This window comes from Pagrus major, chromosome 15, assembly GCF_040436345.1.
Source record: "Pagrus major chromosome 15, Pma_NU_1.0".
In the NCBI taxonomy this organism is placed as follows: Eukaryota; Metazoa; Chordata; class Actinopteri; order Spariformes; family Sparidae; genus Pagrus; species Pagrus major.
In genome coordinates this window covers 21,703,125-21,729,736 of record NC_133229.1, presented here as the reverse complement: position 1 = coordinate 21,729,736, position 26,612 = coordinate 21,703,125, and the positions used below count along the sequence as shown (strand labels likewise).

The following is a 26,612-nucleotide window of genomic DNA, read 5'->3' as shown; positions in this document are numbered from 1 at the left end:
TGCTACACGTTTTTGCAAAGAGCCCCTTTAAAGATGTGGTTCTGAGAAGTATTCACAGCACAATGTCTATGACACACTGCCAGCCAAAATACTGAGTATTTAGAAAAGCACTATATAAATCCAGTGTATCGTTATTATTAGCAAAACAGCTTAACGCTGCCTCATTTGAATGAAGGTGAAGGTGAATTTTGAGGTGAGGAAATCACCAAACTTGAAAATGGAAATAACACCCTAAAAGTCTACAGCCATTACATTGTTTCTGAGTCTGAGGTGCTATGAGCTAAATGCTAACATGTTGATATTAAGAAGGCATTATGTCTACCTTGTTAATTTAGTGGGCTTACATGCTCACATTTGCTAATTAGCACCAAACACAACTTACGGTGAGGCTGACAGAACTGCCATTTGTTAAGCAGGTATTTGGTCATATACGAAAGAGTTGGACAAATTGAAATTTAGTAGGACAGACTGACAGACAGTCTCGGACTTGCCATCCTTAAAATCACGCAACCTGCATGGCAATAAACTAGTTAAACACAAGGCTTCTTCCCGTATTGATTACCAAACTTTGTGCCCCATCTCACACACAGATTATTCCAAAAGTTAGCCCCTTAAACCAGACCGGCATAAGTGGTAAAATACACTCAAACGCACAATCAATTCCACACACGGTAAATGCTATGTAATGTACACTGTAATTATTTACACAGACCTAATGTGCTTTTCATTCCATTGAGAGAAAAACAACAAACATGCTGTGATTAAAGTGACAGCGGAAAACTGCAAAATGCTTTGCAAACATGATGCAAACCCAATGACTGTGTCTCAGTGACACCGTAATGCGAGATGATGAACCTTCTCTGTCTCATTCAAGTGGAATAATGAATCATTCACATCGCCTTGGGTTTGAAAACGGTGTAAAGATGCAAACAGTACATTAACACTGCTCTCTTCATCACCTTTTTAGAGTAGAGTGATCCTTCTTAACATGTAAGACCTTCACGCAGATAAAGTGGGAAAAAAAAGTCAGCAACCTTGTCAAAAGCCTTTTTGACTGCTTTAAATCTCTTCCTTTATGCTTTGGTTCAAGTTTTTTTGAACAGTGTGAGATACCGCTGTGAGTGTAAGCATACTTTCCTTTCCACAAATGACACAAAACAACCCATTACAAACTGACCCCCTGCCAGAAAAACCTAACAATATAAAGACACATTGCAAAAGATTCATTTTCAAACCATTTTACCCTCTTAATGTGGAGGCGTAAGACCTGTACACAGACACAGCAGACAAGCTAACAGTGATGATAACGGCAGCTGGTACAACAGGATGCACAGGAAACAAAGACATGCTGCAATACAATGACTCTACCCTGCATGAAAGTGGCTTATTAATCACTGTGTGACTGTTGTCTGTAAGTGAAACGTGACAAATGTGGATCGTGCACAAATGGGTTAATGTGGTTTAATGGGCATATATAACGGAGTTTAATTTGAGAAATGAAACATTTATGTGCACACAACTTACGGCAAACATTGTATATGGCCTTATAATATGGATTTATTCTTTAACTATAAATGTTTACCATGCTAGCGTTGTGGCTTTAACGATCGCACATTTGTCTGTGAGTTTGATACAGAGTGAAATATCTCGACAACTACCAGATAGTCGTTCAACTATATTTTGCAGTAGCTTGCCGGTAGGTCAACTACATCCATATTTGCACAGTGCTTCAAACAGATCAAGTAAGTGTAGTCCAGCAGTTCAATTACTTTTTGCCATTTTTTGCGAAGTTAATTAGTGAAACTACAAACAATTTTCATGGTTTCTACTTCATGCTCACCTGTGTTCCCCCTCACCTGTCTCACATCGGCCTCATTAGCACTGCCCTCTTCTCAGTGTCTCTCCACCTGCACCTCATCCTCTCGTTAGTTTAGTTTGTATTCAAGCCTGTGTTGCTATTTATTGGTTCTTCTGTTTTGGTCCACGCAACTCCTGTGCTCCTGAGCCTGGTCCCTGGTCCCCATGTGCTCCGTCCTGGTTTGTTCCTAGTGGTTTTCTTGTTTGTCCTCAGTTTTTGTATTACTTTGGTATTTTCCATTGCTTGTCGTTGCCTGTTTTTACCGCCTGCCATTATATTGTTTGCACTTTTGGATATTGGGATTTTGGGACATCAGCTCATTAAAGCTCTCTTCTTGTTTTTTACCTTGCTGACTCTGTGTGTGTTGTGTTTGGGTGCTTTATGTGTAAACTGTGACACAATTTGGGGCCATAAAAGGAAATTACTTTTATCTTTCCTTTTTCTAATTCAAAGCTGAAATTCCATGTACTTTTCTATGAACAGTGGGGTCACTACTTTTTCTTGTAGCTTTAGTCAACCAAACTCAATGTTTCCCAATGGGGTTACTTTTCCATAGCTCAACTTCTTGCGGTATGAAGTAAATGGTAGCTTTCAAAGTAGCTTCCCCAACACCACATTACCATGAGAAAGTGTACAGACAGTCATGGTTCCCATACAATGTACCCTACTGACTTTGGTAATCCGCCTGACATTTTCTCTAATGTCACCATGAGGTTCACATTTGTGGTTTTTAGTGAAATGTCTCAATATTGAAGGGATTGCAATGAAATGACTACCTGTCAAGTTGCTTGTTTAACGGGCGATAATCACAGTAAATGTCACCCCGTGGCCATGAAATAACACAGTCTAAGATAATACGAGTCTGGATTGTCCTCCTAGCTTAGTGCTAAAATGTCAATGCACTGTGGCAGAGAGCCATTGTGGCTTTAGTTGACGGCAAGGGTGGCCATCAGAAATGATTTGCAATATTCACAGTTTAATTTTGAACAGGAAGTACATATGTGACTCAAACATTATGAAGGGATTTAAAAGTTTAGAAACCATGTCTCTAAACTAAAGATGCTTGTTGTCAGTCGGAGGGACACTAAACTTTAAAGCGAGAGAGCTTTATAAATAAACCACAAACTGTTCTTATTCCTGTTTTTAGATGTGAGGAGCTGATCATTGTTGTGTGGCGTTTCTGTTGAAAAAGAGGCCCCTTTAATTAGATGCTCATTACATCAAGATAATTAAAGAAAAAAGAGGCATTAAATAAATGATGTGGGATAGGACTTCAAAAGCTCGTTCTCATGATGATTAAAGCCCAAAATGACGGCTCGCTTTGACGCCACATACAGAGAACATGTGCATGAAAGGTGATGCATTAGATAACATGAGAAATCATACTTCAATACAGAAATACATGCTTGGCTTGTTTCAGAAATGACAATTACAAATCAGTAATTTACGAGAGTATTCTTTATCTCCAGCTGAGACGATCTGTATGGCAGACTGATCTTAAACACACCATGTTAAAGAGGGCAACAGCTTGCTCTCGACTGTGATCTGTGAGATCAAGTGCTGTTACAGTAAAAGGGAAAACAGTTGATGAATGAGCGCAGAAACAAGTGATTTAAAGAATATATTAGAATCTCATTATGGATTCAAAAAGGCGCGATAGAGCAAAGAGTAATAATTCAGTGCTTTGTGATGGTTTTCTTTTCATTGATTTTGCAACCAAGAGGCATTACACTATGTAAATGTTGTTACACTGGAAGGTCATGTTCAACATAAATCAGGAGCAAACCTCTGAACTTCAATTCCCATCCACCCTTAGCCTACAGACCATAAAAGGGGCTTTTTGTGTATAATCACCAGAAAATAAGACTCTTAATCTTACAATGAGCCTTTAATATCTACAGAGGTAGTAGGTCCTCTTCCGTGGAGCCCATAATGGACAAACCAAACAGTGGCTCTACAGAGGGCCCTTCATGTTTTGTATGGCAACCATGGCTTCTCTGACACGTATGAGAAGGAAGGATGAAGTGGGGGGTATTCAGTTGGTTGCAATCTGCCATGTCAATGCTAGATGCCTCTAAATCCTACACACTGGACCTTTAAGCAAACTTAAGTGCAAAGTAAGTGACTTAAGTGAACATATCAAGCTCCAGACCAGACATTATGTTCTCAATCCACTGAGCATGCGGGGGTGGGGCATCTTCCTTCCTTCTTACTAATACTGCACGTTGAGCTAGAAAAGTGCCAAAAGTTGAGCATTACTTTTAGTTGTGTTCAGACGTGCATCCTCATCAGCTGATTCAAATACAGCTGCTATGGGCCTGGGTTTAATTACCAAGTTTAAAGTCTGAGAATCTCCAGAGTTTCTGTAACTAGTACATATAAATTAATGAAGCACTACCACTCTCACATTTATCACAGCTGGGATTGAGTCAGGGATACATTTTAGATCTGGAATTTAGATTTTCTCTTTAAAAATGGATCCACTGTAGACTATTTTAAATAATGATCGGTTAAAGGGGCACATTTCAGGCCTCATTACATCATAGAGAGAGGATACTTTGGTGAATGGACTTAAGGGCAGCTCCAGATCGATACAATTGGTGTCAGGCGCCTTGGGAAGGCAGGATATCTGAGCCCCGCATAGTCTCTGATCAGTGCTTGGGATGATTTTCACTCTGGGATAAAATACGAGACTTATTCATCAGCCAAGCTGTTTCAAGTACATTTATATTAGGATGCATATTCGACCCAGTTTTCAGCGATGCCTGCATGTTTCACCCTTTACACTCTTTTAGGCTTTCACTCATGAGGTTTAAGCTGGGTTTTGATTTCACTCAGAGAGAGCTTACACACTAGCTTAGCCTCATCTCTGGATAAAATCCATGTTGCCTGGGCATGGTAGAGGACCCGTGGCAGTGAGAGAGAGACGGAGAGTCAGAGACACAGTGAGGAAGACTGAGGAGGGATTCTTGTGACAGATGGTCCCACTCGGTATCTGTGTCTGTGGGCAGTAATGCAAACAATGGCTCCCAAATACATTTTGGCATCTCTTCATCAATGAGGGTAGTGAGCCGAGTCCACAGTTTCAAATGACTTCGTCCCTCTTGTCTTCCGTATGGCTCAAAAATACAGCCTCTCCTCCCTGTTTCCCCCTCTGCATTATCTCCCCCTCTGCCTTCTGCCATCTCCATCACCCTCGCTCTCTCCCTCGGCATCACGCTTGCCCACCAGTTCATTCTGCCTCACCCCTCCAGCCCTCATCCCTCACCTCCAGCATGTCTCTTTCCTCTCTCTGTTTGAAATGAATGTAAAGTCGGAGATAGCCGCACAGCATTTCTTTGGCTGACTCCTGTTTAGCCTCTAATAAGATTTACTCGGAGGCTGATTTTCAGCTCCTGGTCTTCCTTCCTGAAATGAAGTCTTCTCGCTGCCAATGGTGCAGGTGGTGGGTAGTAAATTATACACACGTCCCTTTGAGCTAGTCAGCATCACAAGTGAGAGAAAGGAGGGGTGGGAGGGGGTTACAACCTCCCATTCCCAAACTATTATCACCACCGACACTACTTCTCACCAAACCTGCAGCACGGTTTTTCAAAAAAAACACAAATCTGTGTCTGTAAAACCGCCACAAACACTCACACACATATGCAACCACACACATAAAGGCACATATTCATACCACGATGCACAAACAAACAAGTCCTCTCTTACCATTCATACACCCACTCTACCACCGACACCCCTCCCCATCGCTGTCATCTCAGCAGCTAAATAAAGTCGAAGCATAACAGTGTGTGCAAAGAGAAATGATGCCAGGAACATGTGGGACTGCGATGTATAACAACGGACGGAGGCTGAGGGCCTCATCAGCATCAATCTGATTGGACAGGACATCTCCTCTGGGCCACCTCTCTCTCTCTCTCTTTGTGTCTCAGTCTCAGTCGGTCTCTCTTGCTCTAACAGGTAGAGTAGTATTGATGGCCAATCCCCAGCGATGGTTGGGGGCTGTTTGGGGTCGTAGCAAAGCACTAACATCTGTCACCGTGTTCTCTACAGCTCGTTATAAATCTGTCACACCAGAGAAGACAGGAACATGAATAAGGGTTGAGGGACCTGTGATAGGGAAAACATATGTTGTGTGTTCATGTGTATGTATAACAGGCGCCTCGCTGAGTTATGTGCGGCCCGCGTGCAGGTGTTCCGATAGCTATGAATTTTTTGCTCTTTTAGCCGTTTGTCACACGTCAGATGCTGCTGTCATATCGCAAAATCAATAAAGAAGCTGGATTTCTTTCAAGCAACAATCACAGGGAGAGGCCAGGATACATTCTGTCGCCTGCTAGTTTGATGTCATTGTCTGACAGTGCTAAATGACACAGATGATATTCTCTGATGCCAAATTTAGGAATCCTGAGCGCACCATGGGAGGAACAAACAGTCAAACATCAATCAAGATTTTTCTATACTCGGCCCATTTAAAAATGTATCCGCTCCTCAAATGTGTTTTTCCCGCATTTGTCCTTCAGCGACAGACAGCCATCATACCACCCAGAAGCCATTAGTCAGCCTTATACACAATGACCCCCCGAGAACATCCTCAATCAAACATGCCAGTGTGAAAAGCGATGAGAATACTTTGAAATCAGCCCTCAGCTGTCTGCAAGCGAGGCAGCATGGCGAGTGCGATGAATGCATAAACGCATAAAGACCCAAACGTAAATGCCACTCTCTCTAATTAGTGCAATACACTAATTCTGTTTACATCGCAGACCAAACATCACTTCTCCACTCTATGAAAACCCTGCAAAAAAAAAAATCTGTTGAAAGATTACAGCGAGGAAAGCAGCACATTGCTCTCCCTCTCTCTGTTGCACTTTATTTATTTATTTATCTATTTGTGGGTGAAAACTTGTTTCTGTGCTTCACAACAAGGCTGGCCCTGTTTACTCAAATTAAAAGATTGATAAAATCCCAGCTCATGGTGACATTTAGCACGCCGCCGATGATTCCTTTGAATACAGATCAGACGTGACATTTAAGTGAATTGACGCCTTTCTTGAAGTTAATCAGCAGTCCGAGCGTTCTGACTCAAAATTCACTTTCAAAGGCTTCACGCTGTCCTTTCAAGGGTAGTCTGAGAAATGCAGAATGAGACATCTATTACAGATGTCGGGACGATGTGACACAGAGGTATCCCACTGCAGGAGGGATACTGACCAGCTGTTCCTGTACAGCGCAGAGGACAGAACCTGGAGGCCAGCTAAGCAGATCCAGTATTTAACAGCCTTGACCTCGCTCTGGCTCCCTCCTTCTGTACTCTGTTCTTTCTCTCTGCTCCCTTTTTCTCAGCAGTTGCCAAACATTGCTGACTCTGGCTAAAAGCTGGAGAAATATGTATTCTTCGGTGTGTGTGTCAGCCCACAGTGGATACAGGTCCCATAGGGCCTCTCCTGTGTCATCCACACTGTATAATGTGAATGGCACAGGTACTGTATATAGAGGGTCAAATACAGGTTTGTACAAGCCACAGAACTGCACTGTCAGTTACAGCAGAAGGAATGGCCTGTGAGTAGGAAGAAGTATGATTTTTCTCTTCAAGGAGACAGATTTGAGTTGTGAGGAAGCAGGCAAAGAATGAGTGTAACAGTAGCGTACAGCCAGCAGGGAGCCAAACTCACACAGCACATGCAGTGCACACACAACAACATGGCACTTTGCACAAATACAACATCAACACATTCAGGCCCTCAGATATACTGTTAATCACACGTTCTTCGCTGCACTTTTGCGCAACAAATGCAGAAACGGCCCGCGCGAACCCAGCGGCTACGTGGGCATCTCTCGCTGTGTTATCAGAAGCTCAAACCAGGAAAGGGTGGAACAAATTCAAGACCCGTCAGCGCCGCAGGAGGCGTGATGGACATCTGTCACTTTTTGGTTAATGCAGTAATCGATATTATTTGTCACCATTTTGTGAGACTATTCCTGTGTTTATTTTTCTCTTAAAGGTCACAAAGTGTAGAAAGGGAGTTTGCCATGTCTTATATGATTATAAAGCATGTCTAGGTGTTATGGTCCTGTGTTTCAGTTCTGTGATTTCCTTTCCTTTCCGTTCCTCCCCTTACTTTCCACTTCCTGTCTTTGTCTGTTGTCCCGCTCACCTGTGTTTCACTAGTTAATCATTCCTGTGTATTTATGCGTGTGCTCACTCTTTGTTGGTTCATCTGCATCTCCCGTGTCCTATTTTGCTCCTCATGTTCCTGCCTGTGTGTATTTTGTTTAGTTTTTTTTAATTTTTGTACTTCATTAGTTCTTTGATTTGTCGCTGCCTGCTTCATTTGTTTTTGTTTCCTGACAGTTTTGTTTTTTTTTTGGATTACAGCTTTTGATAAAGCTTGCTTTTTGTTCGCTTTTCTTCTGCCTGCCTTGCGTTTTTTGGCTTTGGGCCTTTTTTGTGCAACCATAACACTAGGTGCTAGATAAATACTTTGAAATGATCAAAACGCTCAATACAGAAATTCTCGGTATTCAAACATTGTGCCTTCAAAGGAGCCATCAGGTCTTCTGTTAGGTTGTGATGTCACAAATGAACAGTCACTGCCCCCAGCATGGCCAAGGTTTCCTAAAATGGCAGCTGAACTGATGTAGGAAAATAGTGGGTGTTGCCTGCTCGGGCCTGTAAGTATTGACCAATCAGAATGGACTGGGCTGTAAGGGAGGGGGGTCTTAAAGAGACAGGCACTGAAACGGGGGAATTCACACAGAAGGTGAATAGAGGTGTTGCAGCAATGGACTTTACATGAAAAGTAATGTATTTTTTGAACATTAAAGCAACAATATGTAACATTGTGGAGAAAGATAGTTGGTTTTTGAGCCCCAGGTCTTAATGTAAGACCTTTAAATGCAAATATGTGGATATATACATGTATACTTTAATCCAATCATAATCTTTATCCAGGCCCCCTATGGCAACTGCAGAAGAATCACCTCAAGCTGGGTATTACTGAGTCATCATATTTTCAGGATGGGTGAAATGAGTAATAATCTGCCTTTCTATTTCGTGTCTCTCCTAAATAAGAATACCATTTAATGTGTAGCTGACCACCAGTGTGCAAACACAAGCAAGCCACTAAAGGCTAACACGGATGCGGAGCAGTGGGCTTTACATTGTGAGAGGATTAAACGGTGAAAGGTATACCTCTGCCGCAACATCACTTAGCTGATTAAGGTACCAGCAGGCCTTTATACAGCCCATTGAGGAGCTTATGACGGATTAAAATAACCGCTGGGTAATTAACAGGGGCCAGTAAAATGGCCTGATCATCCCCCTCTGTGTAGTGCTGGTAAAAGACATAAAAAAACAAACAAATCCATTACCAAGATTTATGCAGCATTATTAAATTCACCGGGACAATAATAGTGAAAGGGCAGCATTCCATCACATTTAGAGCATGGGGAGTAATGAGTTGTCATAAGCAGAGAATCAGATGAAGGATATTACATTACCCATGCCAACACTTTCAAAGGAACCATTTTCTCCACCTTTGTCAGTACAGATTGAGCAAAAGAAAAAAAAAAGAGAAAAAAGAAAGAAAAAAAGCAATCGCACTGCAAGTTCTTCATTGTCTATTGGCTTACAGGGACAGAAAGAGCAAAGACTCAAATCCTCCTTGACGTTACCTTGGCAGGGGTTAGATGAAAATGGAGGGTCACTCGTGGTGTGGTGTGTGAAGAGGACTCAGTGGGACAGAACACTCAACAAATTACTGCACATTAGAGGAGCAGGAAACGACTTCCTATAACTGGCCAGATGGCTCTGTTTTACCTGCTTTGTTCTAAATGTACGTTTTAAAGGAAATGGGACCCTGCAGGGGTTTGACAGAACTACAAAACGTGTCATAAAAAGGATTTCAACAGTGCTGTTACAAAAGGTGGAGAGCAAAAGATTGAATGCCAATTAGCAGAAACTCTAAATACTGTGTCCGACATATCCATGTTGAAGTTCCTTTATTGAATATTTCTCTGTTTTTCATAAGTTAATATTTTTAGCCATGATAGCTAATGTCGGTTGGTTCAGACTAAACTGTCTGAAACCATCGGATGGATTGGCATAAAATTTTGATCAGACATTTATGGTGCCCAGAGGAGGAACTTTTCATCTTCCACCAACAGGTTTACATCTTTGGTTTTGTGTCAAATATCTTGACGACTACAGGGTGGGTTTCTCTGAAACCAGATGTTCAAGATCCCTTGAGTATGATTTCTAATGAGTTTGGTGATCCTCTGAATTTTCATTGAATTTACATTGATTTATGACCAAAAACTAGCAAAACTAATGACATTCCCATCCGTCACAGTTCATCAAAAAAGGACCCAAACACAGACACAGAGGCAGGCGGGTTGAACAACAAAAGGCGAGTTTAAATAATGACAGCTGAAGTACAAAAATCCAAAATGCAAGTAACAAAACACACAAGGAACGGACACAGGAATGCAGGAGATGCAGGACGAAACCAGACAAACCAACAAATACACAAGGGCTACTGAACAAAAGAAACATAGGTGTACATAGAAAAGGGGGCAGGAAAAGACAAAGACAGGAAGTGGAAAATAAAACCTGACACAGGAGGATAAACTTTCAACTTAAAACATGAAGTCAACTAAACTCAACTAAACGCTTTAATGGCAGGACAAATCCCAAATGTTGCACCAACTCTACACTGTATGGTTCCCAATCCTTTAAAACGGATTGTTCATGTCCTCTGAGCACATCCACCTAACAGGCAAAACGTTTCCTAAAATATGCATAGGTTCTGATTTACATAATCACACAAGAAGGTGGAAGCTTTGCTGTGCCCCTTTCTGCCGCTTCATTCGAGTGAAATGCCGAAAAGAAAAGGTTATAAAAGTTTTGTTTCTGCCGTATCCTCCTCTGGCCTAGAGGACAAACTTCTACTTTTAAATCAAGCTTGAAAGAAAATCTGAAGTGCAAATCTCAAGATGTGTGAGAGACCACATTCCTTTCATTTTAACACTTGCCATTGTCAGATTCAGTTATGCCATTCACTGGATATATCATACTCTTGAGAGATTGAGCTCTGAACTGAACATGATGTATAGTGTGACACCGGTACCTCACTGTGTAGGCTGTGGTCGTGCTCTGAACTTTCACATCCTTCTGAGACCTACTCTGGACCTACTCTCCTGAGTGATGACTCACTGACACTAGATAAGTGAGGTCCTCCCCTCACAGAGAACTGTGTATAATTATTGCCATTACCTTATCTTGGTCTCTATAAAGTACAGGAACTGAAGGTGGAATGTCATCGATATATGAGACTGTTTCACCGATCACATGTTTGTTTGTTTTCTGTGACACCACTGCAAACTGATGGCATCTAATATCCCTCAAGTGATCCTCTGTGTTTTCTCTCCTGGTGTTGAACTCGTCCTGTTCATTCTCTCCAGTTGCTCCAGCCTATAAATAGGGACGGCATCTGCCAGTAATGTGGTCAGGCGGTATATCCAGCCAGCCTTGAGCTGTCATCTTTAAACGACTGAATAGTTGAGCGTATCTGTGCGCATGGTGTCTGTGTGACATCCTTGTTTATATACATTGCACCAGTGCAAGGTCAAAGGAAGCCAAATAAGGACAAACATGACGCTGCAACTACTTTTCTCACTGCGCTGGCAAATTTTCCTCATCACCTCACTCCTATCTTCCCTCTCCTCCTGCTCCTCTTTTGTCCACTCATGTTTATTCAGGTCTTGATCATAATATTCCCCCCCACACCATTACTGGTACTCATGATTATTCTCATCCTCATTGCTCTTCTCACCTTCCTTCCTCTTTTCTACATTCTCCACCTCTATCATCTCATCCTCATTGCCCTCATCGCCCTACTCATTTCCTCCTCTCCTTCTCCTCTCCCTGCCCCTCCTCTCCTTCTTTGCCATGTGATGGCGAGGTCCTGACTGCCACTCACAGTGGGATGGCAGCAAACAAAAGAGCAAAGCAAAAGGTCGACTCATCCTGCTTGTCACTCATCACCCACCACGCTGCCTTGCGTCTGGTGCAAGGATCCTAGGGCCACCCATCGATCCCCATGTCATCGACTGCATATTATCCCCTCACTCTCTCCAGAAACTGAGTGGCCTCTAAATAACCATTTCTGCAAATATTTGAGCGGAAACTGTAAACAGCAATTGAGCGTGTTAAATGACGCCCAATCAAGGCTACCAAAAAGCACTCAAATCAGAGGAGAAAAGCTGTGAGTAATCTTTAAAATTCTCTGCACATCTTTAATGTTTTTAAAGCATCATCAACAACTTCTTCGAAGGGTAACTCCACCAATTTTCCACATTAAAGTGCGTTTACAGGTCTTGGGGAGTACTACTGCATATGTAAAAAACGTAGTTTATGAAGCCTTTTGTGCATCCAGTGATGTCTGTCAGTGGCTAGGTTGCATTGTGGGTAATATAGGCAGCAGATTTTGAAAAAGTCCACTGGTCTATCAGTGCACTCCTGTAACACTTTTGGACTCATTATGGACAGTTTATAGACAGATGATCAAAATCGCTGTTATTATTCCTCTCATTCTTCTTTCTTCTCAAGAACTGGCGCATACATTACCCACAATGCAACCGAGCCACTGAGTGACATCACTGGAGGCAATTTATCAGATTACAAGCATCTTCCTCTGGAGCCATAAAAGGCTTTATACTACACATTTTCACATATGCAGCTGTACTCCCCAAGACCTGTAAACACACTTCAATGTGGAAAACTGGTGATATTACCCTTTAAATGATGGAAGGGCTTTGTCTAATTAATATAATTTAGACCTGCTTAAATGATCAAAATCGATAAAGCAGAACCACAGATGTCACGTTTTTTATTCTACACATTCTTCTTCCTCTTCAAAACCTGGTGCCTACATTACCCACCATGCAACTTCACCACTGAGTGACATACCTGGAGGCAATTTATAAGATTACAAGCATCTTCCTCTGGAGCCATAAAAAGGCTTTATACTACTGTTTTCACATATGCAGCTGTACTCCCCAAGACCTGAAAACACACTGTAATGAGTCAAACTGGTGGAGTTACCCTTACAGCTGCGCTATAATAGTATCTAGACAATTATCAAAAGAAATAACATCCTTCAGATACTTATGAGTTCTTCTTAAGTGGGCGCCCATTAAACACCCCATGTTTGACTATGCTGAAGAACTAATCACACTGCTGCATGAATGCCAAATGATTTGCTGGCATGTCTGTTTAATTACTACATTTTTGTATCTCAAGCAACAGCGACTGAAAAAATGAGCCAAGTCACACATGATGTGTGGAATACATTTTGTTTAATCTCATCTCTGCAGCACAAAACAGGACTATCTCCTCTGCCAGTCATGTGAGCCTCATCGGGATTTAAGTTTACAAAAGCCATGTGAATTAGACTGCTCGATATCTGAGACATTGTTAAGGACCTAAACGAGAGAGCATAATTATAGCAAAACGGCAGGAAATGTTACCATCTTTCTGTGCCTGTCAGGGGCACTATGAATAGCAATGAGTCATCAAGGCCTTTGTACAACTGGGGACAGAAGTAAGGTCTGGTAACATAGTGCAGGGGACATAAACAGCCTTTGAAGGTCCCTGGGAACCTATTAAAGTCTTAATGATTCATTTTAGCGGAAGAATTTTTAATCACTTTTGCAGTCAACACTGTATGGGACCATCTTTCAGTGACTGAGAGCGATAACCTTGACTAAAATAGTTTAATCGCTAATTTCCGGTCCATTTTGGTGGAGGTGTGTGCGTTGTGTGTGTGTATGTGTGTGTGTGCATTCTGGGCACTCATTGGCAGCCCAAATGAGGCAGACAAAACATTTAAAAGGCAGAAGCTGAAGGTTGATAAATGTGCATGATGAAAATCGTAGCGCTCATCCTTCAGAGAGACATAAAAGCCAGAAATATTCTTCTCTCCTGTGATTTTTCAGTAGTGGAGTATTGGTGCTGGAATTACACTTGATCATCTTCAAAAATATCTCTTATTTCACATGAGGTTTATCTTCAGCTGCTAGGCTCTAACTCAATGCTTCCACCTAGCTTTTTAACCACAGAAGACACCTTGCTTCAGCACATACACTCTCTCTCATAACACATCCAGAGACACATGGATCATCATCACTGACAGCTCCTCAGGCTCCAGCCACACCACTCTGACTGATCAACATGTGAAATGACGATCAGCTCATGCCTCCCCTCCTCGGCTTCCAGAGAGGTAAAAACCACCTTCCTGACATAATCACGTAAAAAAACAAGTGCAATCTTACCTTCCTGCACCGCCTGGAAGGGGTTGTTGGGCTCGATAAGTTTCACAGAGTGGGTGATTTTCTCGCTCTGCAGAATGTCGTCGTTCAGACTCAGGTCTGAGATGGCAAGCTGGAAAATCTCGTCATCTCTCACTGCGTTTTCCTCGAATATGGCACCTGTTGAATAAAAGCAGTGACAGGTTATTGGAGAGGTGGGCGGAGGAGGGGTATATACCTTCATGTTTACAGACTAAATATTTTTCTTTCTTATCTTATTGTCCAAAACCTGTTGAAGTGTTGCATTACTCAACAATAATGTATGGAATCTGTCTTGTTTGTGCTTTATTTAGGCTGGAAGTTGCGCAACATGTGCGTCCCAGTGCGCCCTGACCAGATTTCAGCACCATGGACAGCGCCACCATATGATTTGATGCGTAAAGTGGCCAAACTTGGAAAAGAAATGGCTGTCACGTCCACTACAAGATCAATGGCACCCTTCCCTAATAAGCATTATAGGCCTGGTGGTGTGGGAGGCATGCTGAAGCTTCACACTCTCCATCCCTCCCCCCATCCCTCCCTCCCTCCCTCCCCTGTTTATCAAAATGGCATCAGCTGCTTTGGGTAGACGCGCATATATCACGGGAAAGGGTTTCAGGAAATGAGAAGTATAATTGGGGTACCCGAACGTAAAGCAGCGCATCAGCCAATATTATCTGGATGGAGTCCCACCTCTGTATTAAGCCAGTGACTGAGCACCTGCTGCTTGCCAGACTGTTGCAGTAAACTGAGAGCAGCAGCAGCAGCGGCAGCAGCAGCAGCAGCAGCGGAGGAGCACCGAGACCAAATTTGCTCACAGTGACATTGACATTTTTATCTGAGATTACAGCGTCAGTCATTTTAAGTGGCTACCGGACAGAGGGCGCAAACGGAGGCTATTGTTCAGTCTGTGGAGGGGGATAGAGAGAGAGAGAGAGAGAGTGAGAGAGAGAGAAGGAGGGGGGGTGGACATGTATGTATGTATGTGCAAAACTATCAAATGTGATGTGACGCGATGTTTCAGATCAGAATCCTTCCAGACGAGTTTCAAGCCTTGAAGGAAAGAAAAAACAAAAACGCAGCTCTGGTTTGAAGTTTGAGAACAAAGAGGCTCTATGCGTTTTGCATCTCTAAAACGAAACTCCACTGACATTCCCTCTGTCTTCGTATTGACATTGCAGTCACGTTCCGGTGAAAGTTGAGGCTTGTCGGGTGCAGACAAGAGGTAGCTTGGTCCTGAGAGAGCCCTCAGCCAATTTGGCTTAATTTCACCAAAGCGTCAAGAGAAAACGGGCCTTTTCTGCTTACTGTAATGCGTGTTTTTGGGGGGATGCAGAATTGGCAATTTGCAGGCCGACAGTGGTGCTTTAGATGTGAAGCCAACATGCATGCAGTGAAGAAATGTCTGCACAAATAAAAATGTTTAAAAAATAGAGATGAATATGGACATGAATAGCTGGAGTGGTAAAGGTCAGAGGCATGGCCGTTTGGAAAACGCCAACTTTTCAACTTGAGAGTCAAAGTGTTGCTTAAACACAGGATGCGAGCTGAATAGACTATTTATCCCGCCCTCTCACCAAAAAATCCTCTGATCAACGCAGTATGCTCCGGCTCAGCTTTATCCCCGCACGCTTCTGCCTTTACACCTGTCTAACCCCCCCGAACAGCATGCTGCCCGATCGGACGCTTACCGATATGTATGATGGAGTCCGCTTTGGCCGAATTGCATTGCAATATCCACAGGGAAAGGCAGATCAGCAGCAACTCCATCTCGGGATTTCAGCGAGGCGGCTCATCCAAGCTCCGCTCGGCTGTCCTGTACTGTCCAAATGGAGCAACCAAAGAGGGGAAAAAAGAAGAAGATGATGATGATGATCAAAAAAACCAAGCGCAAAACAGAACCTCGGTCCTCCTCCTGGCACACCAGACCCGCATGAAACCCTGCAGAAATTATCACAGTTTTTTTCCCCCCCTCTCTCTCTCTCTCTCCCTCTCTCTTCCTCTTCCTCTCTCTCTCTCTCTCTCTCTCTTTTGGAAACCAACAAAAAAAACAAGTCGACCGCAGGAAGGTGGGCTCTAAACAAAAAAAAAAAGAGACGAGGAAGAACCGACGGGGACCCGAGGTAAGACTGAAAAGACAGGTAGCCCGGTGAGAGAGCCCGGCGTTACCTCTCTCACTCTCGCCTCTCTCCCTGCGCTCCGGCGTCTAAAGCATGGCAAGCAGCAAAAAAATTGCGGAGGAGGGACACCCCTCTAACTACACACGGAGAGACGCTCACACACACACACACACACACACTCTTCAGTCCTGTCTCGATCACGTGACTGCAGAGACTTCACGATTCGGCTGCTGTCCCGACAAGCCGGGTAGAAATGATTTGGACTAGCCGGAGAGAGACGCTCGGAGAGGCGATATCCAAACACATGACTGGAGGTGAAAACAGACCAAGCAAAAAAAAAATAATAATAATCAATTAAAAAAAAAAAAAAACTCGCGTAAAACCAAACATGTAGATCGGAAGCGGACGGCGGTGTAAACAGTTTTACTTTATGGAGAAGTTGGCGTTTCCAGGGGGGTTGAGATGTGTGAGGGCGCAGGGAGGCGTTATTTTTCTCAGCGCACTTTGAGTGGCGACGGAGCGCAGCTGAGGTGGCAGAGAGGAAGGATTTACGCACCGCGCTCCTCGGCGAGGGCTGATGGATGAGGGGACAAACGTGACAGAGTCCACAACGCCTGACTGAAGCCGGATGGAGTTACAGCGGTGGAACAAACACAAACGCCTCGGTGTTTGGTTATTTTCTTATTACAGCTGCATGACTTCATCGATCCATCGATTCTTGCTTCAGCCAAATTGACGCCCTCCTTGCTCCTTTTTTTTTTTGTTTTGTTTTATCGCGGGATTATGGCAAAGGACAGCTTTATTATTATGATTTTTTTGTGAATCAGACCACAGGGTGCCAGTCAGTCACACGCCTCGCAGAGCTACGAAGAAGAGGAAGATGAAGAAGAAGAAGTCGTGCAGGAGACGGAGTTTCTAGATGGGCATAATCTTACAATTAAAGGATATTTCTCGTGGCTGTAATCAAAACGGAAATATCTCTTAATTGTTTGGTTAAGTCTGTCAGAGGCGCGCAAACTTTCAGCACCAGGCGGCGGCGGACAGCTCCTTCACCAAACTGCACGAGAGCGAGAAAAAAAAGAAAAAAGAGGCACCTGTAGAGCAAACAGCCATGTCACCGTCGTCTGCTACACATCTCCATGTTTGTTTGCTTTGTTTGCTTCTTTTTCTTTATAATTTAAATCTTGGAACCATGATTGTGGAAATACCTTTTTATTTTTTTATGTTTTATTTTATTAACACTGCACAGACAGAACCGAGTAAATCAAGTCTCACATGTTCTGTATCGTGGTGATCTGGTGTTCATTGCCATCCATGCCTCCAAAGTTGTTGTAAAATCACACACTACCCCTACTGGCCACCTGTGGATACTGCAAACAGTTCTCAGCTTTCCACAACGATTTATGAATTTATTTAAAAAAAAAAAAAAAAATGTCATTTACATACAAAAAGGCTGAAGGGGAAGGCACTCACAATACACTGTGTTTGAGAACACACTGTGCCCATTTGAGCACAAGAACAGAACAGCAGATAGTTATGTCTGCATGTTTGCTAAATGCTGACCCACATATCAGAATACATATGGGGCAACAGCCTTGGCACAAAAAGAGAAAAACGCTGTTATTGATCCGAGTACAGTTCCCACAACACACAGTAGATCAACCCGAGACTCATTCCAAAGGGATTTAAACAGAAAGATTAACCTTGAGATCCGTTTTTTAAGCTGACAATCATCCAAAACGCCATAAACAATTCATCACGTCCCAGCAAGGGAATAAATCTCTTAATTTCATTGATCTATGAAGCAATATGTTGCTGGGATTTCATCAGAAAAATCATAAATTATTCATTTTAAGTGGCAATTCACACAGGTCTCATAAAGGCTTCGTCCTGTGAGTTTGCTGCTGTTTATTGTGACTGTACGTGATCCAAATATGACGTTTTTCTTCCTTTTCTTCTGTTGTAAGAAGTAGTACATTTTGTGCTTCTTGTGCAAAATCAAAAAGAATAACGGAAATGTGTTTCATCTGTCTCACACATATAAGCTGCGATGATAAAGTCCAATAACAAGAAGATGTTGAATGACTAAAGAAATGAAGAATAATATCTTAAGCTCCTCTCTCCCACAGAAAACACTGCTCCTGAAACGCCACGTCCGTAGTCCCGCCTTTAATTCTGCATCTTTGTGACATCACAAATTCACACATTAGCATACTTTACATCTATTTTCATGGTACAAGTGAAACTAACTGGAAGCTGAAAACATGGCAGAGCTGACCGGAGACACAGTGAGCAGTACTGGCTCAGGCGTGTGTGAGCTGACCAATCAGAGGAGACTTGGTATTCGGGAGGAGGGCCTTATAGAGACAGAAGCTGAAACAGAGCGTTTCAGACAGCGGGGGAATACAATGCTGCAGCACTGGACAATAAAACATGTAAACCTTTTCTAGTAGTGACCCAAAATAAAATTAAAAACCTAAAATTGTCACGGTTTTGGCAAAAAGGTGAGGACCTAACTGCAGACACGACGGCAGGCTTAAGCTGTGACTGATACTGTAAGTCCAAAAATGCATGAAACAAAAAGGCAGGTGGCAAAAAAACACAAGAAGCAGGAAGGAGCAAATCAAGAACTGAGGAAGTACAAAAATACCCTATCATGACAAACACGTCTCCTTTAAGTTCGCTGGAGTTTATTCTGTCTGTATGTGATGCAAATCTGCCATTTTTCCTTCTGTCTTCTCTTTTTTGTGCATGTTGTGCAAAGAATCTGCATAAGAATGACAAAAATGGATTTCATCTGACTCACACATACATGCTGCAAAGAAGCAGTCCAATAAAAAGAAGATGTTGAATGATTAAAGAAATGAAAAATAATATTTTTGCGTCCTGAACTGTCACAAAACAAAGAATATACTAGATGTGGCGCTGGAGTCATAACTGCATATTGCATCAAGTGACAGTTTTGTTTCTGGTTCACGGGTGAGCTGTGTTGTAACAAGCCGAGGCTCAATTCATAGATGATATATATGTATAAGTTATAACTCTTGCTATGTTAGCCATTACCATATATCACGCAGGCATGTCTCAAAATAATGTATGTCTTCTAATATTTATTCTCTGCATATAGAAAGGTATTCATAAGATATCTGAATGAATAGCGCTGTGTGTTTGGTGCCATGAGTAGGTGATTTCCATGCATTAGTAAGTAGATTTGATACGATAGAGGGAATACCTTTCCATAGAGAGCAGGCCATGCAATAGATAATCAGCCATTTTGGACTCTGCTTTTGGTCAAAGATACGTCCCCTATTTTTTTTAAAAATGTGTAGCATCCGTCAGGGTTTGGTTCCTTCAGCTGCAGCTATGCTTCACCTCATGCATCTCCACGGGTGTCAACATAAGTCAGTCTCAAAAAGTGCTGCAAACCGTCACCGAGACATCGGCGGGGTAGGTCACGCCCGCTCTCAGCAATGAAGGTGGAATTTCATTGTCACACAAACCTGAGTCATTAATGTTTATGGCCACGAGCAATGAAGTGAAAAGGAAAGGCAGGAGTTTTTTCTCCTCCTTTTTGGAACAAGGCCAAAAAGTGAATATAGATGAGGAGGAGACGTCACATGCGGAAGTTTAAAAATAAAGCTCTGCTTTTAATCATGAATGGATAAGTACGACTGCTATACGGTGACCTTTTACTAATGGACTGTTCTTTGATAAACTAATTTTTTCCTTCATTCCAAATAATGCGCTTTTTCTAACCAAAAGCCTTGGGCACAAGACACGGCATGATTAATTGTTTCTATAGAATACTGTTTATGCCTTCTGGGTCCTCAGTTCCCTCTGATGAGTCCCATCTCTCTGTTTAATCTTAAATTATTATTATTTTCTTATGCATGGCTTGGGGCTGTGCACACTGCTGCCTGTGAAATGGTTGCAGTTTACAGTGTAATACAGATGCCTGGCTGCTGTGTAGCTGATCTCTATCTTACTGATTAGTAGTACCGTTAGTGCTTTTGTATATTCACTGGATGAATCCGCTTTTGACTGAGGAGAAAGCTTTTTAAACACAGACACTCTTACGCAGTAGTGGGTAATTACTATCTGTGTCTCTCACATGGAGCTGTAATTTTATAACTTGTGATGTGCCATAGAGTAAGTGTGAGTTTAATCACTTCATTAGCCCTTTAGCCTCACATATTTGTGGACAGAAGTGGACGGAGCCAGCAGCATGCAGTTAAATGCACTGTAAGTCAACGTAATTAGACCAGTTACCGCAGCAGTTGTGTGGCATACATAATGTAACATTATGTGTCAGTATCACAAGTGAGAAGAGCAGCACCACTGCTCCGCAACCATAGAAAGTATCCTAGCATATTAATAAAGTAGCTGGCTTGCCACACTCGTAATAGGATTCCACGAGATGACACTTTAATATCATGAGTTAAATAAAGTCTGTCACCACCCACTTGGCCCTGTCCATCCCAGCGTGGCACAGGATGTAGTTGTATGAAGCCCATACACCAATTTGGAGGAGGGTTAGATCTCGAGACAAGTTGGATATCCATTCATGTCAAGCAGAAATGTGCAGGGAATGGCAATAAGCGTCTGCAGCACCAGAGGTGAATAAGCAAGACTCTCTCTTCCAAATACACAGCCTGAGGTAACATTATAGATTAATCATGTTATGGGAGAATAAGCGCAACCTCAGTCACAGACTCTGAATTTCAATGACTGAATTGTTGACTACCCACATCATTAGATATTTCAACTTTACACCGTGCTGAACCTTGGTGAAATATGTACTAAGTAATAAATAAATAAATGATTATATATATATATGTATGGAAAAATATACCAGCGGACAGGAACTGTGAAGAAGTGGGAACTGTAGGTCTGTCTGTGTCAGCCAACAACTTTGACAGCTACTAGAGGAGAGGTTTGTAAGTTTTCCAGGCAGGGACAGAACTCTGGGCTCGGTCTTATTCAGCTATGCAAAATGAAACGTATTGCTCAAAGTATAATCTTGCTCATGGATTGCAGGCTTGTTATGATATGATGCTGCTTCTGTAATGTGGTTGATCCAGACAAAGTAAAGGTCTGTTTTAGATGTCCCTCATGGTCAAGACTAATTTTTATCAGAGCCAAACTTTCCACAGCTCAGACAATATGATTTACAAAGAAGTTCTATCAAAACAGCCAAAACCTAAGAAACATCACAGACTTATGTATTTTTGTGGCGCCCATATTTCTTTTTAGGAATACTTTGCCTCCAGAAATGTTGTCAGTGTCGCCCTCGGAAATAACGACCTTCACCAAAGGTCTATGTTGAGCTATATTTGGACTAGAACGGACGTCCATCTTGGACTAAAAAGGACAGAAAAGGACAGACTAAACATAGCCCAAATTCCCACAACTATTTGCAGCTAAATGATAACCACGATGGATGTTGTTGAGTCAGAGACATTATTAGAGAGGAGACAGAACATTCTGTATAAAAAAGTCCATAATGGCATAAATTGTGGTAGTTAGACACACATCATGCTCATTCCCTTTAAAAGCCAGTCGTCTGCTTTATAACAGCCAAACCATGAAACATATCAGCCTAACGTGTTATTGCATTGACGCAAGCCTACAGTTGAGATTCACAGCAGTTTCAACCAATCTGGTGCAGACAGATTTGGAATAAGCATGGAAGAGGAGGAGGATATCTCGATAACGCACAGGATTACCAAGGAAGGTGAGATTATTCAAACATGAGACATTAACCTCACTCTGGATTGAGCCGTAAAAGAAGTCGGTGTCTTGACAGGATAAGGTGTTAGCAGTTAACATTTCTGCAAACCACAAATATGTTCAAATTTCTACATGTCATAGGCTGTGTATTGACATTTCAAACCATAGACATGTCCAAGGTTGACATTAGTAGAAAACGTGGCTTATAACATTAACATTAAATGCTTATTAGCTATTAGTGGTGGTGTTGTTAGAGCCAACAAGGCTGGCAGATGGCTGTCCACAGTTCGAGCCACACCACTGGAAATTTTTAAAGGCAGCTAGGGGTATGTCTTGCTGTTTTTGTTGCCTTTTGGTGTTTTTTTTAGGGAGCCCTGCAGACATTCCAGCTGTTTCTGTAGCAACCAAAATTGGCTATTTTTCATGTGAAGTCAGACTGTTTCCATCCATGGTCATGGCGACCAAAACAGGTATTTTAAGCCAAACCTTGATGTTTTCCTAACCCTAACCAAGTGTCTAAACCTTACCAGAGTATAGGCACAGCATTGTGACAAGAGGAAAACTTTAAGACTTGAACCTAAAGGAAACATACATTTGCAACACAAAGAAACATAAAGTTTTAACTGTGGTCCTGCAGAAACCTACTTTGCTTACGTTTATTCTGGCAATCGGGTTAGCGCATGCATAGTGGAAGAATAACCTGTCGAGAAGAGAAGTTTTAAACCTAATTTTGGGGCAAAGTCACCAACTTTTTTTTAGCGATTTTTATCAGATTCAACTGAAGAGTCTTTACAGTTTTTATGTCCACTGACAACTGAAAGTGAAGTTAAAGCTCTCTCGCCATTCATTTAGATGGGGGCCTGGTCTTGTTAGGCTGAAATGACTGCCTGGGGCCTTTGCCAAGATGACTACTGACCACTGAGTGGCGAAAATTGCCTAAATGGACTTTGATTTAGTCCAAACATTAACATCTTTGGACACTGGGTGCAGGGTGGGTTTATATTCTTGTCTCACTCTATTCCATCCCCACAGAGAACAAATGTGAAAAAATAGTTTTGATAACATATGCAGTAAATATCCTACATTATTGGCTGGTTATACTATCACTTGTGGTCTGAGAAATACAAAAAGAGCTTGTTCTGGCTGGATTTACTGAATGAGTCTGACTGGAGCAAGCTGTTCATGAATGTCAAAAGAAACAACACTGCAGCCTTCCACAGTTTCCCTTCGTGTCTGATCTTCATTTCCGGCTAGGAGTGCATTGTGGTTGTTCCTATTATAAATAAAAGAAGAGCACATATACCAGATGTGGTCAGTGTTTTCTGTTTTTGCGGTGCACAATTTGGAGGTAACACTGATCTGTTTGGACACCCTACACTATGTATGTGTACATTTGCATTTGTACAGTATGTTTACCTATATGCTGGTCTGTCTGAAGAAATACTTCACCACAAACCAAAAACACCAGCACTTCCAAGACTTTGAGAGCTCTTGTTCGTTTAAATAATGGTATTCATGTGGAAAATCTGCCCATGAATTCATAATGAAAGACAAACTTGTTGTTTAAGCAGCCTCATTATTATCCTGCATTAGCAGAATCTGCAAGGCACTCATTTCGCCTGCAGAGATGTTTACAATTTATATGCCTAATAGCGACTGTTCAGCCATTTGTTTTGGGTGCCCTTAGCGATGCTATTGAACCCGGTGCCTGTGTCAGCTACATTTCACTCCAGCTGTGCCTGCAAGACAGTCATTAGTGGATGAGGTTGTTTAAAGGGGAGCCACTTAGCAGAAACACAGTAGAAATCTACCTGCAAAGAGGCACGCTTTGCAAGTGAGCACAACAACAAAATCCTTTGAGTATTTGAGTTTTTTAAGAGCAGGTCAATCTGAGTCATTACTAAATTCAAAATGAAAGGAAGACTCTCAAAGGTAACCGGAGAACACACAAAGTGGTGAGACACAGAGAGACTTTGTCTGAAATTTTCAAAAGCTCTGCTGCTGCTTGGCAAACATCTATTATTCCAATTATCAACATCCACAAAACATCTCAAAATGATGTTTGTAGATGCTTTAAAAAGCTCTCAATTTCCGACCATTACGCAAAAGAGAAAATGTATACAGATTTTGATAAAGAAAATACAGATATTGTTATGTTTTCTTGAAAAAAAGGACCCACGACACACAGAGGTAGAGAAGTAAAAGAACAAAAAGGCGAGCTATCCAAGGTCCAATATTCAAAATGCAAGCCACAAAGCGGCAGGCAAACAAAAGCTGGCAACAAAAAAGCAACAAGGAGAAACGGAGGACAAACCTTTAAGCAACGGGGGAAAAAAATCAGGAACGCGCAAGGACCAAGGACCAGACACAGGAACGCAGGAGACACATGATGAAAAAAGAAAAGGCAAGCTGACAACAAGCGAGGAAAAAAGACAGACTTAAATACACAAGAGCTAATGATCTAATGAAACAGAAAAAAGGCGGGTAATGTGAGTACACTCCTATAAAGATCAATTCACTTTTCATTCTAATAGAACAGGAATGGGCAAAATAAATAATAAAATATCCCAAACAAATGAAACATGAATAAAACCACAAGTCAGAAAGGTCATTGGTTATTTTCCTGACTGGAGCTTCTCTGTGAGGAGTTTGCATGTTCTCTCCTGTGTCTGTGTGGGTTCTCTCTGGGGTTCTCTCTCCCACAGTCCAAAGACAGGTCATTTTAATTGGTTGCTTTAAATTGCTAAGTGTGAATGGTTGTTTGTCTCTATATGTCAGCCCTGTGACGAACTCCTGACCTCTCCAGGGTGTACCATCCCCCACCACCCACCCACCCCATGTCTTAAAGGTACAGTCCTTGATTACCTCACTGCCCTTCCAGGTACTGCCATTTTTTATTGGGTTATGTCCGAGGTCATGTCCAGATTCTTTCACAAACATACAGGGGGGCAAACTAAGACTTCGTCAGGGTTGTTCAGGTTATCATTCTGAAATATTTCTTTTATGTCAGGGCCAGTGAATGAACATGGTGAAGTGGCGGAGTGCAGGGACCAGCAAGAACCATCAGCTAATGAAAAATGAAGAAAGAAGCTATAAGATGCATTTTTTTTTTTAATTCCCAGAGAAGAGAGAGAAGAGCACTGTGGCAACCAACCAATCGGTAGGGACAATCATTGAGTCCACAGATGACATGTTGACATATGCACTGGATGAAAGAAATACGTATCAACTTTACATCTTTATCGCACAATGAAAGTTGTGTGTTGTTGTTATGTTGCGTCTACAACAGTACAACAGATGATATTGCACAGACTTGTAGGTAGTTTGTAGGTAAAACTGTTCTGAAGGTAAAAGAGTATCAATAAGTTATCAGCATTTACAAAAATTAAACAAATTAAATGGCAATAAAACCGAAATTGTGACACGGATATTAAAGTTCAGTAGGAGGGAGAAATGCCATGAGGACAGCACAGCTCCCAACAAGTTGACATTTATTTTTATCTATTCACAGTGAAGTTAAGGTTGGGTTTCAAAGCTCTGGAAAGTTGGCTCCAATCTACTGAACTAACAAAGTGTCTGTCTCTCTCTATCATTTCCCTCTCCCCCTCTTCACTCTCTCTCATGCTGTCCCACTCTCACTCTTTCCCTTTCTTGTCCTCACACTGCCACCTTCACAGACGTGCTTGAAAGATCTTTCCTTCTCTCTCACACTGAGCGTAAGAGGTAGAGATGACAAGGGTCTTAGTATTCAGCTCAGTTCCTGGTCTTCTTTTAACTCGATGGGGTTCCTCCCTTCCCTTTGGCCCCAACTCTACTTTTAAGAAGTTAAAGCTTCAGGCCTAATGACAAAATCTAACACAATAAGCGATACTGATATGAAACCAAATTGGATTTCCTTTTAGTGACTTCAAATGTATGGCTCCCTCTCGACTACTTGTGAAGCTCATCCTGATAGTTACCAGAGTTTCTGTGTAGAAATGTCCCCCTGCAGCCGGTTTACCGCTCGCAGTTAAGGTTTTTTAACATCCCGGTAAATCTGTCACTTCCACACTGAAAATACACAGGAATATGCCTCATTTCCTTTTTTTTAAATGCAGATATTATTTTAAAAAATCTCTGCAGTTAAATTGCTGGCTTCCATTTGGGTAATTATCCTTCAAATTTGGGGTAAGTGACAGAGTATTCTGGTGGCATCTGATTAATTAGAATGGGATCTAATAGGCCTAGCCAGGCTCTATTGGATTAATTAATTGGCAGATGATATAGTCTACTGTTGCGGGCCTATTACGTTAACTGTCACAGTGCATTTGACGACAAGGTGCCAAGCGATCCATTCAGTGGCACAAACATGATTGGAGTAGGATATTATCCCGCTGAGGGAGGCCTTCGATCATTTTAAATACACGCTGCTAAGGCTTAACAGTAATGACAAAGTCATGAATAGTCCGATAAACGTACATTACTTGGTGCAGCTGTCACTCAGAATGAAGGGGGCTCCCCAGAGGAGATAGGTCCTTCTTTCATTTGCATACAATTATCTTCTGTCTTCT

The 26,612-nt window shown here is 42.1% G+C and overlaps 1 protein-coding gene across 1 annotated transcript in view; it reads right to left on the bottom strand.

The window, feature by feature from the left end:
- grid1a (glutamate receptor, ionotropic, delta 1a) overlaps positions 1–15,983 on the bottom strand; it is a 244,883-nt gene extending 228,900 nt beyond the window's left edge. The window contains exons 1-2 of the mRNA XM_073482243.1: positions 15,904–15,983; positions 14,198–14,353 (exon numbers count right to left, since the gene is read on the bottom strand). Of these exons, the coding sequence (XP_073338344.1) occupies positions 14,198–14,353; positions 15,904–15,982 (235 nt within the window). The 5' untranslated portion in view covers position 15,983. The remainder of the gene's footprint in view (positions 1–14,197; positions 14,354–15,903) is intronic.
- Positions 15,984–26,612: the final 10,629 nt, after the last annotated feature.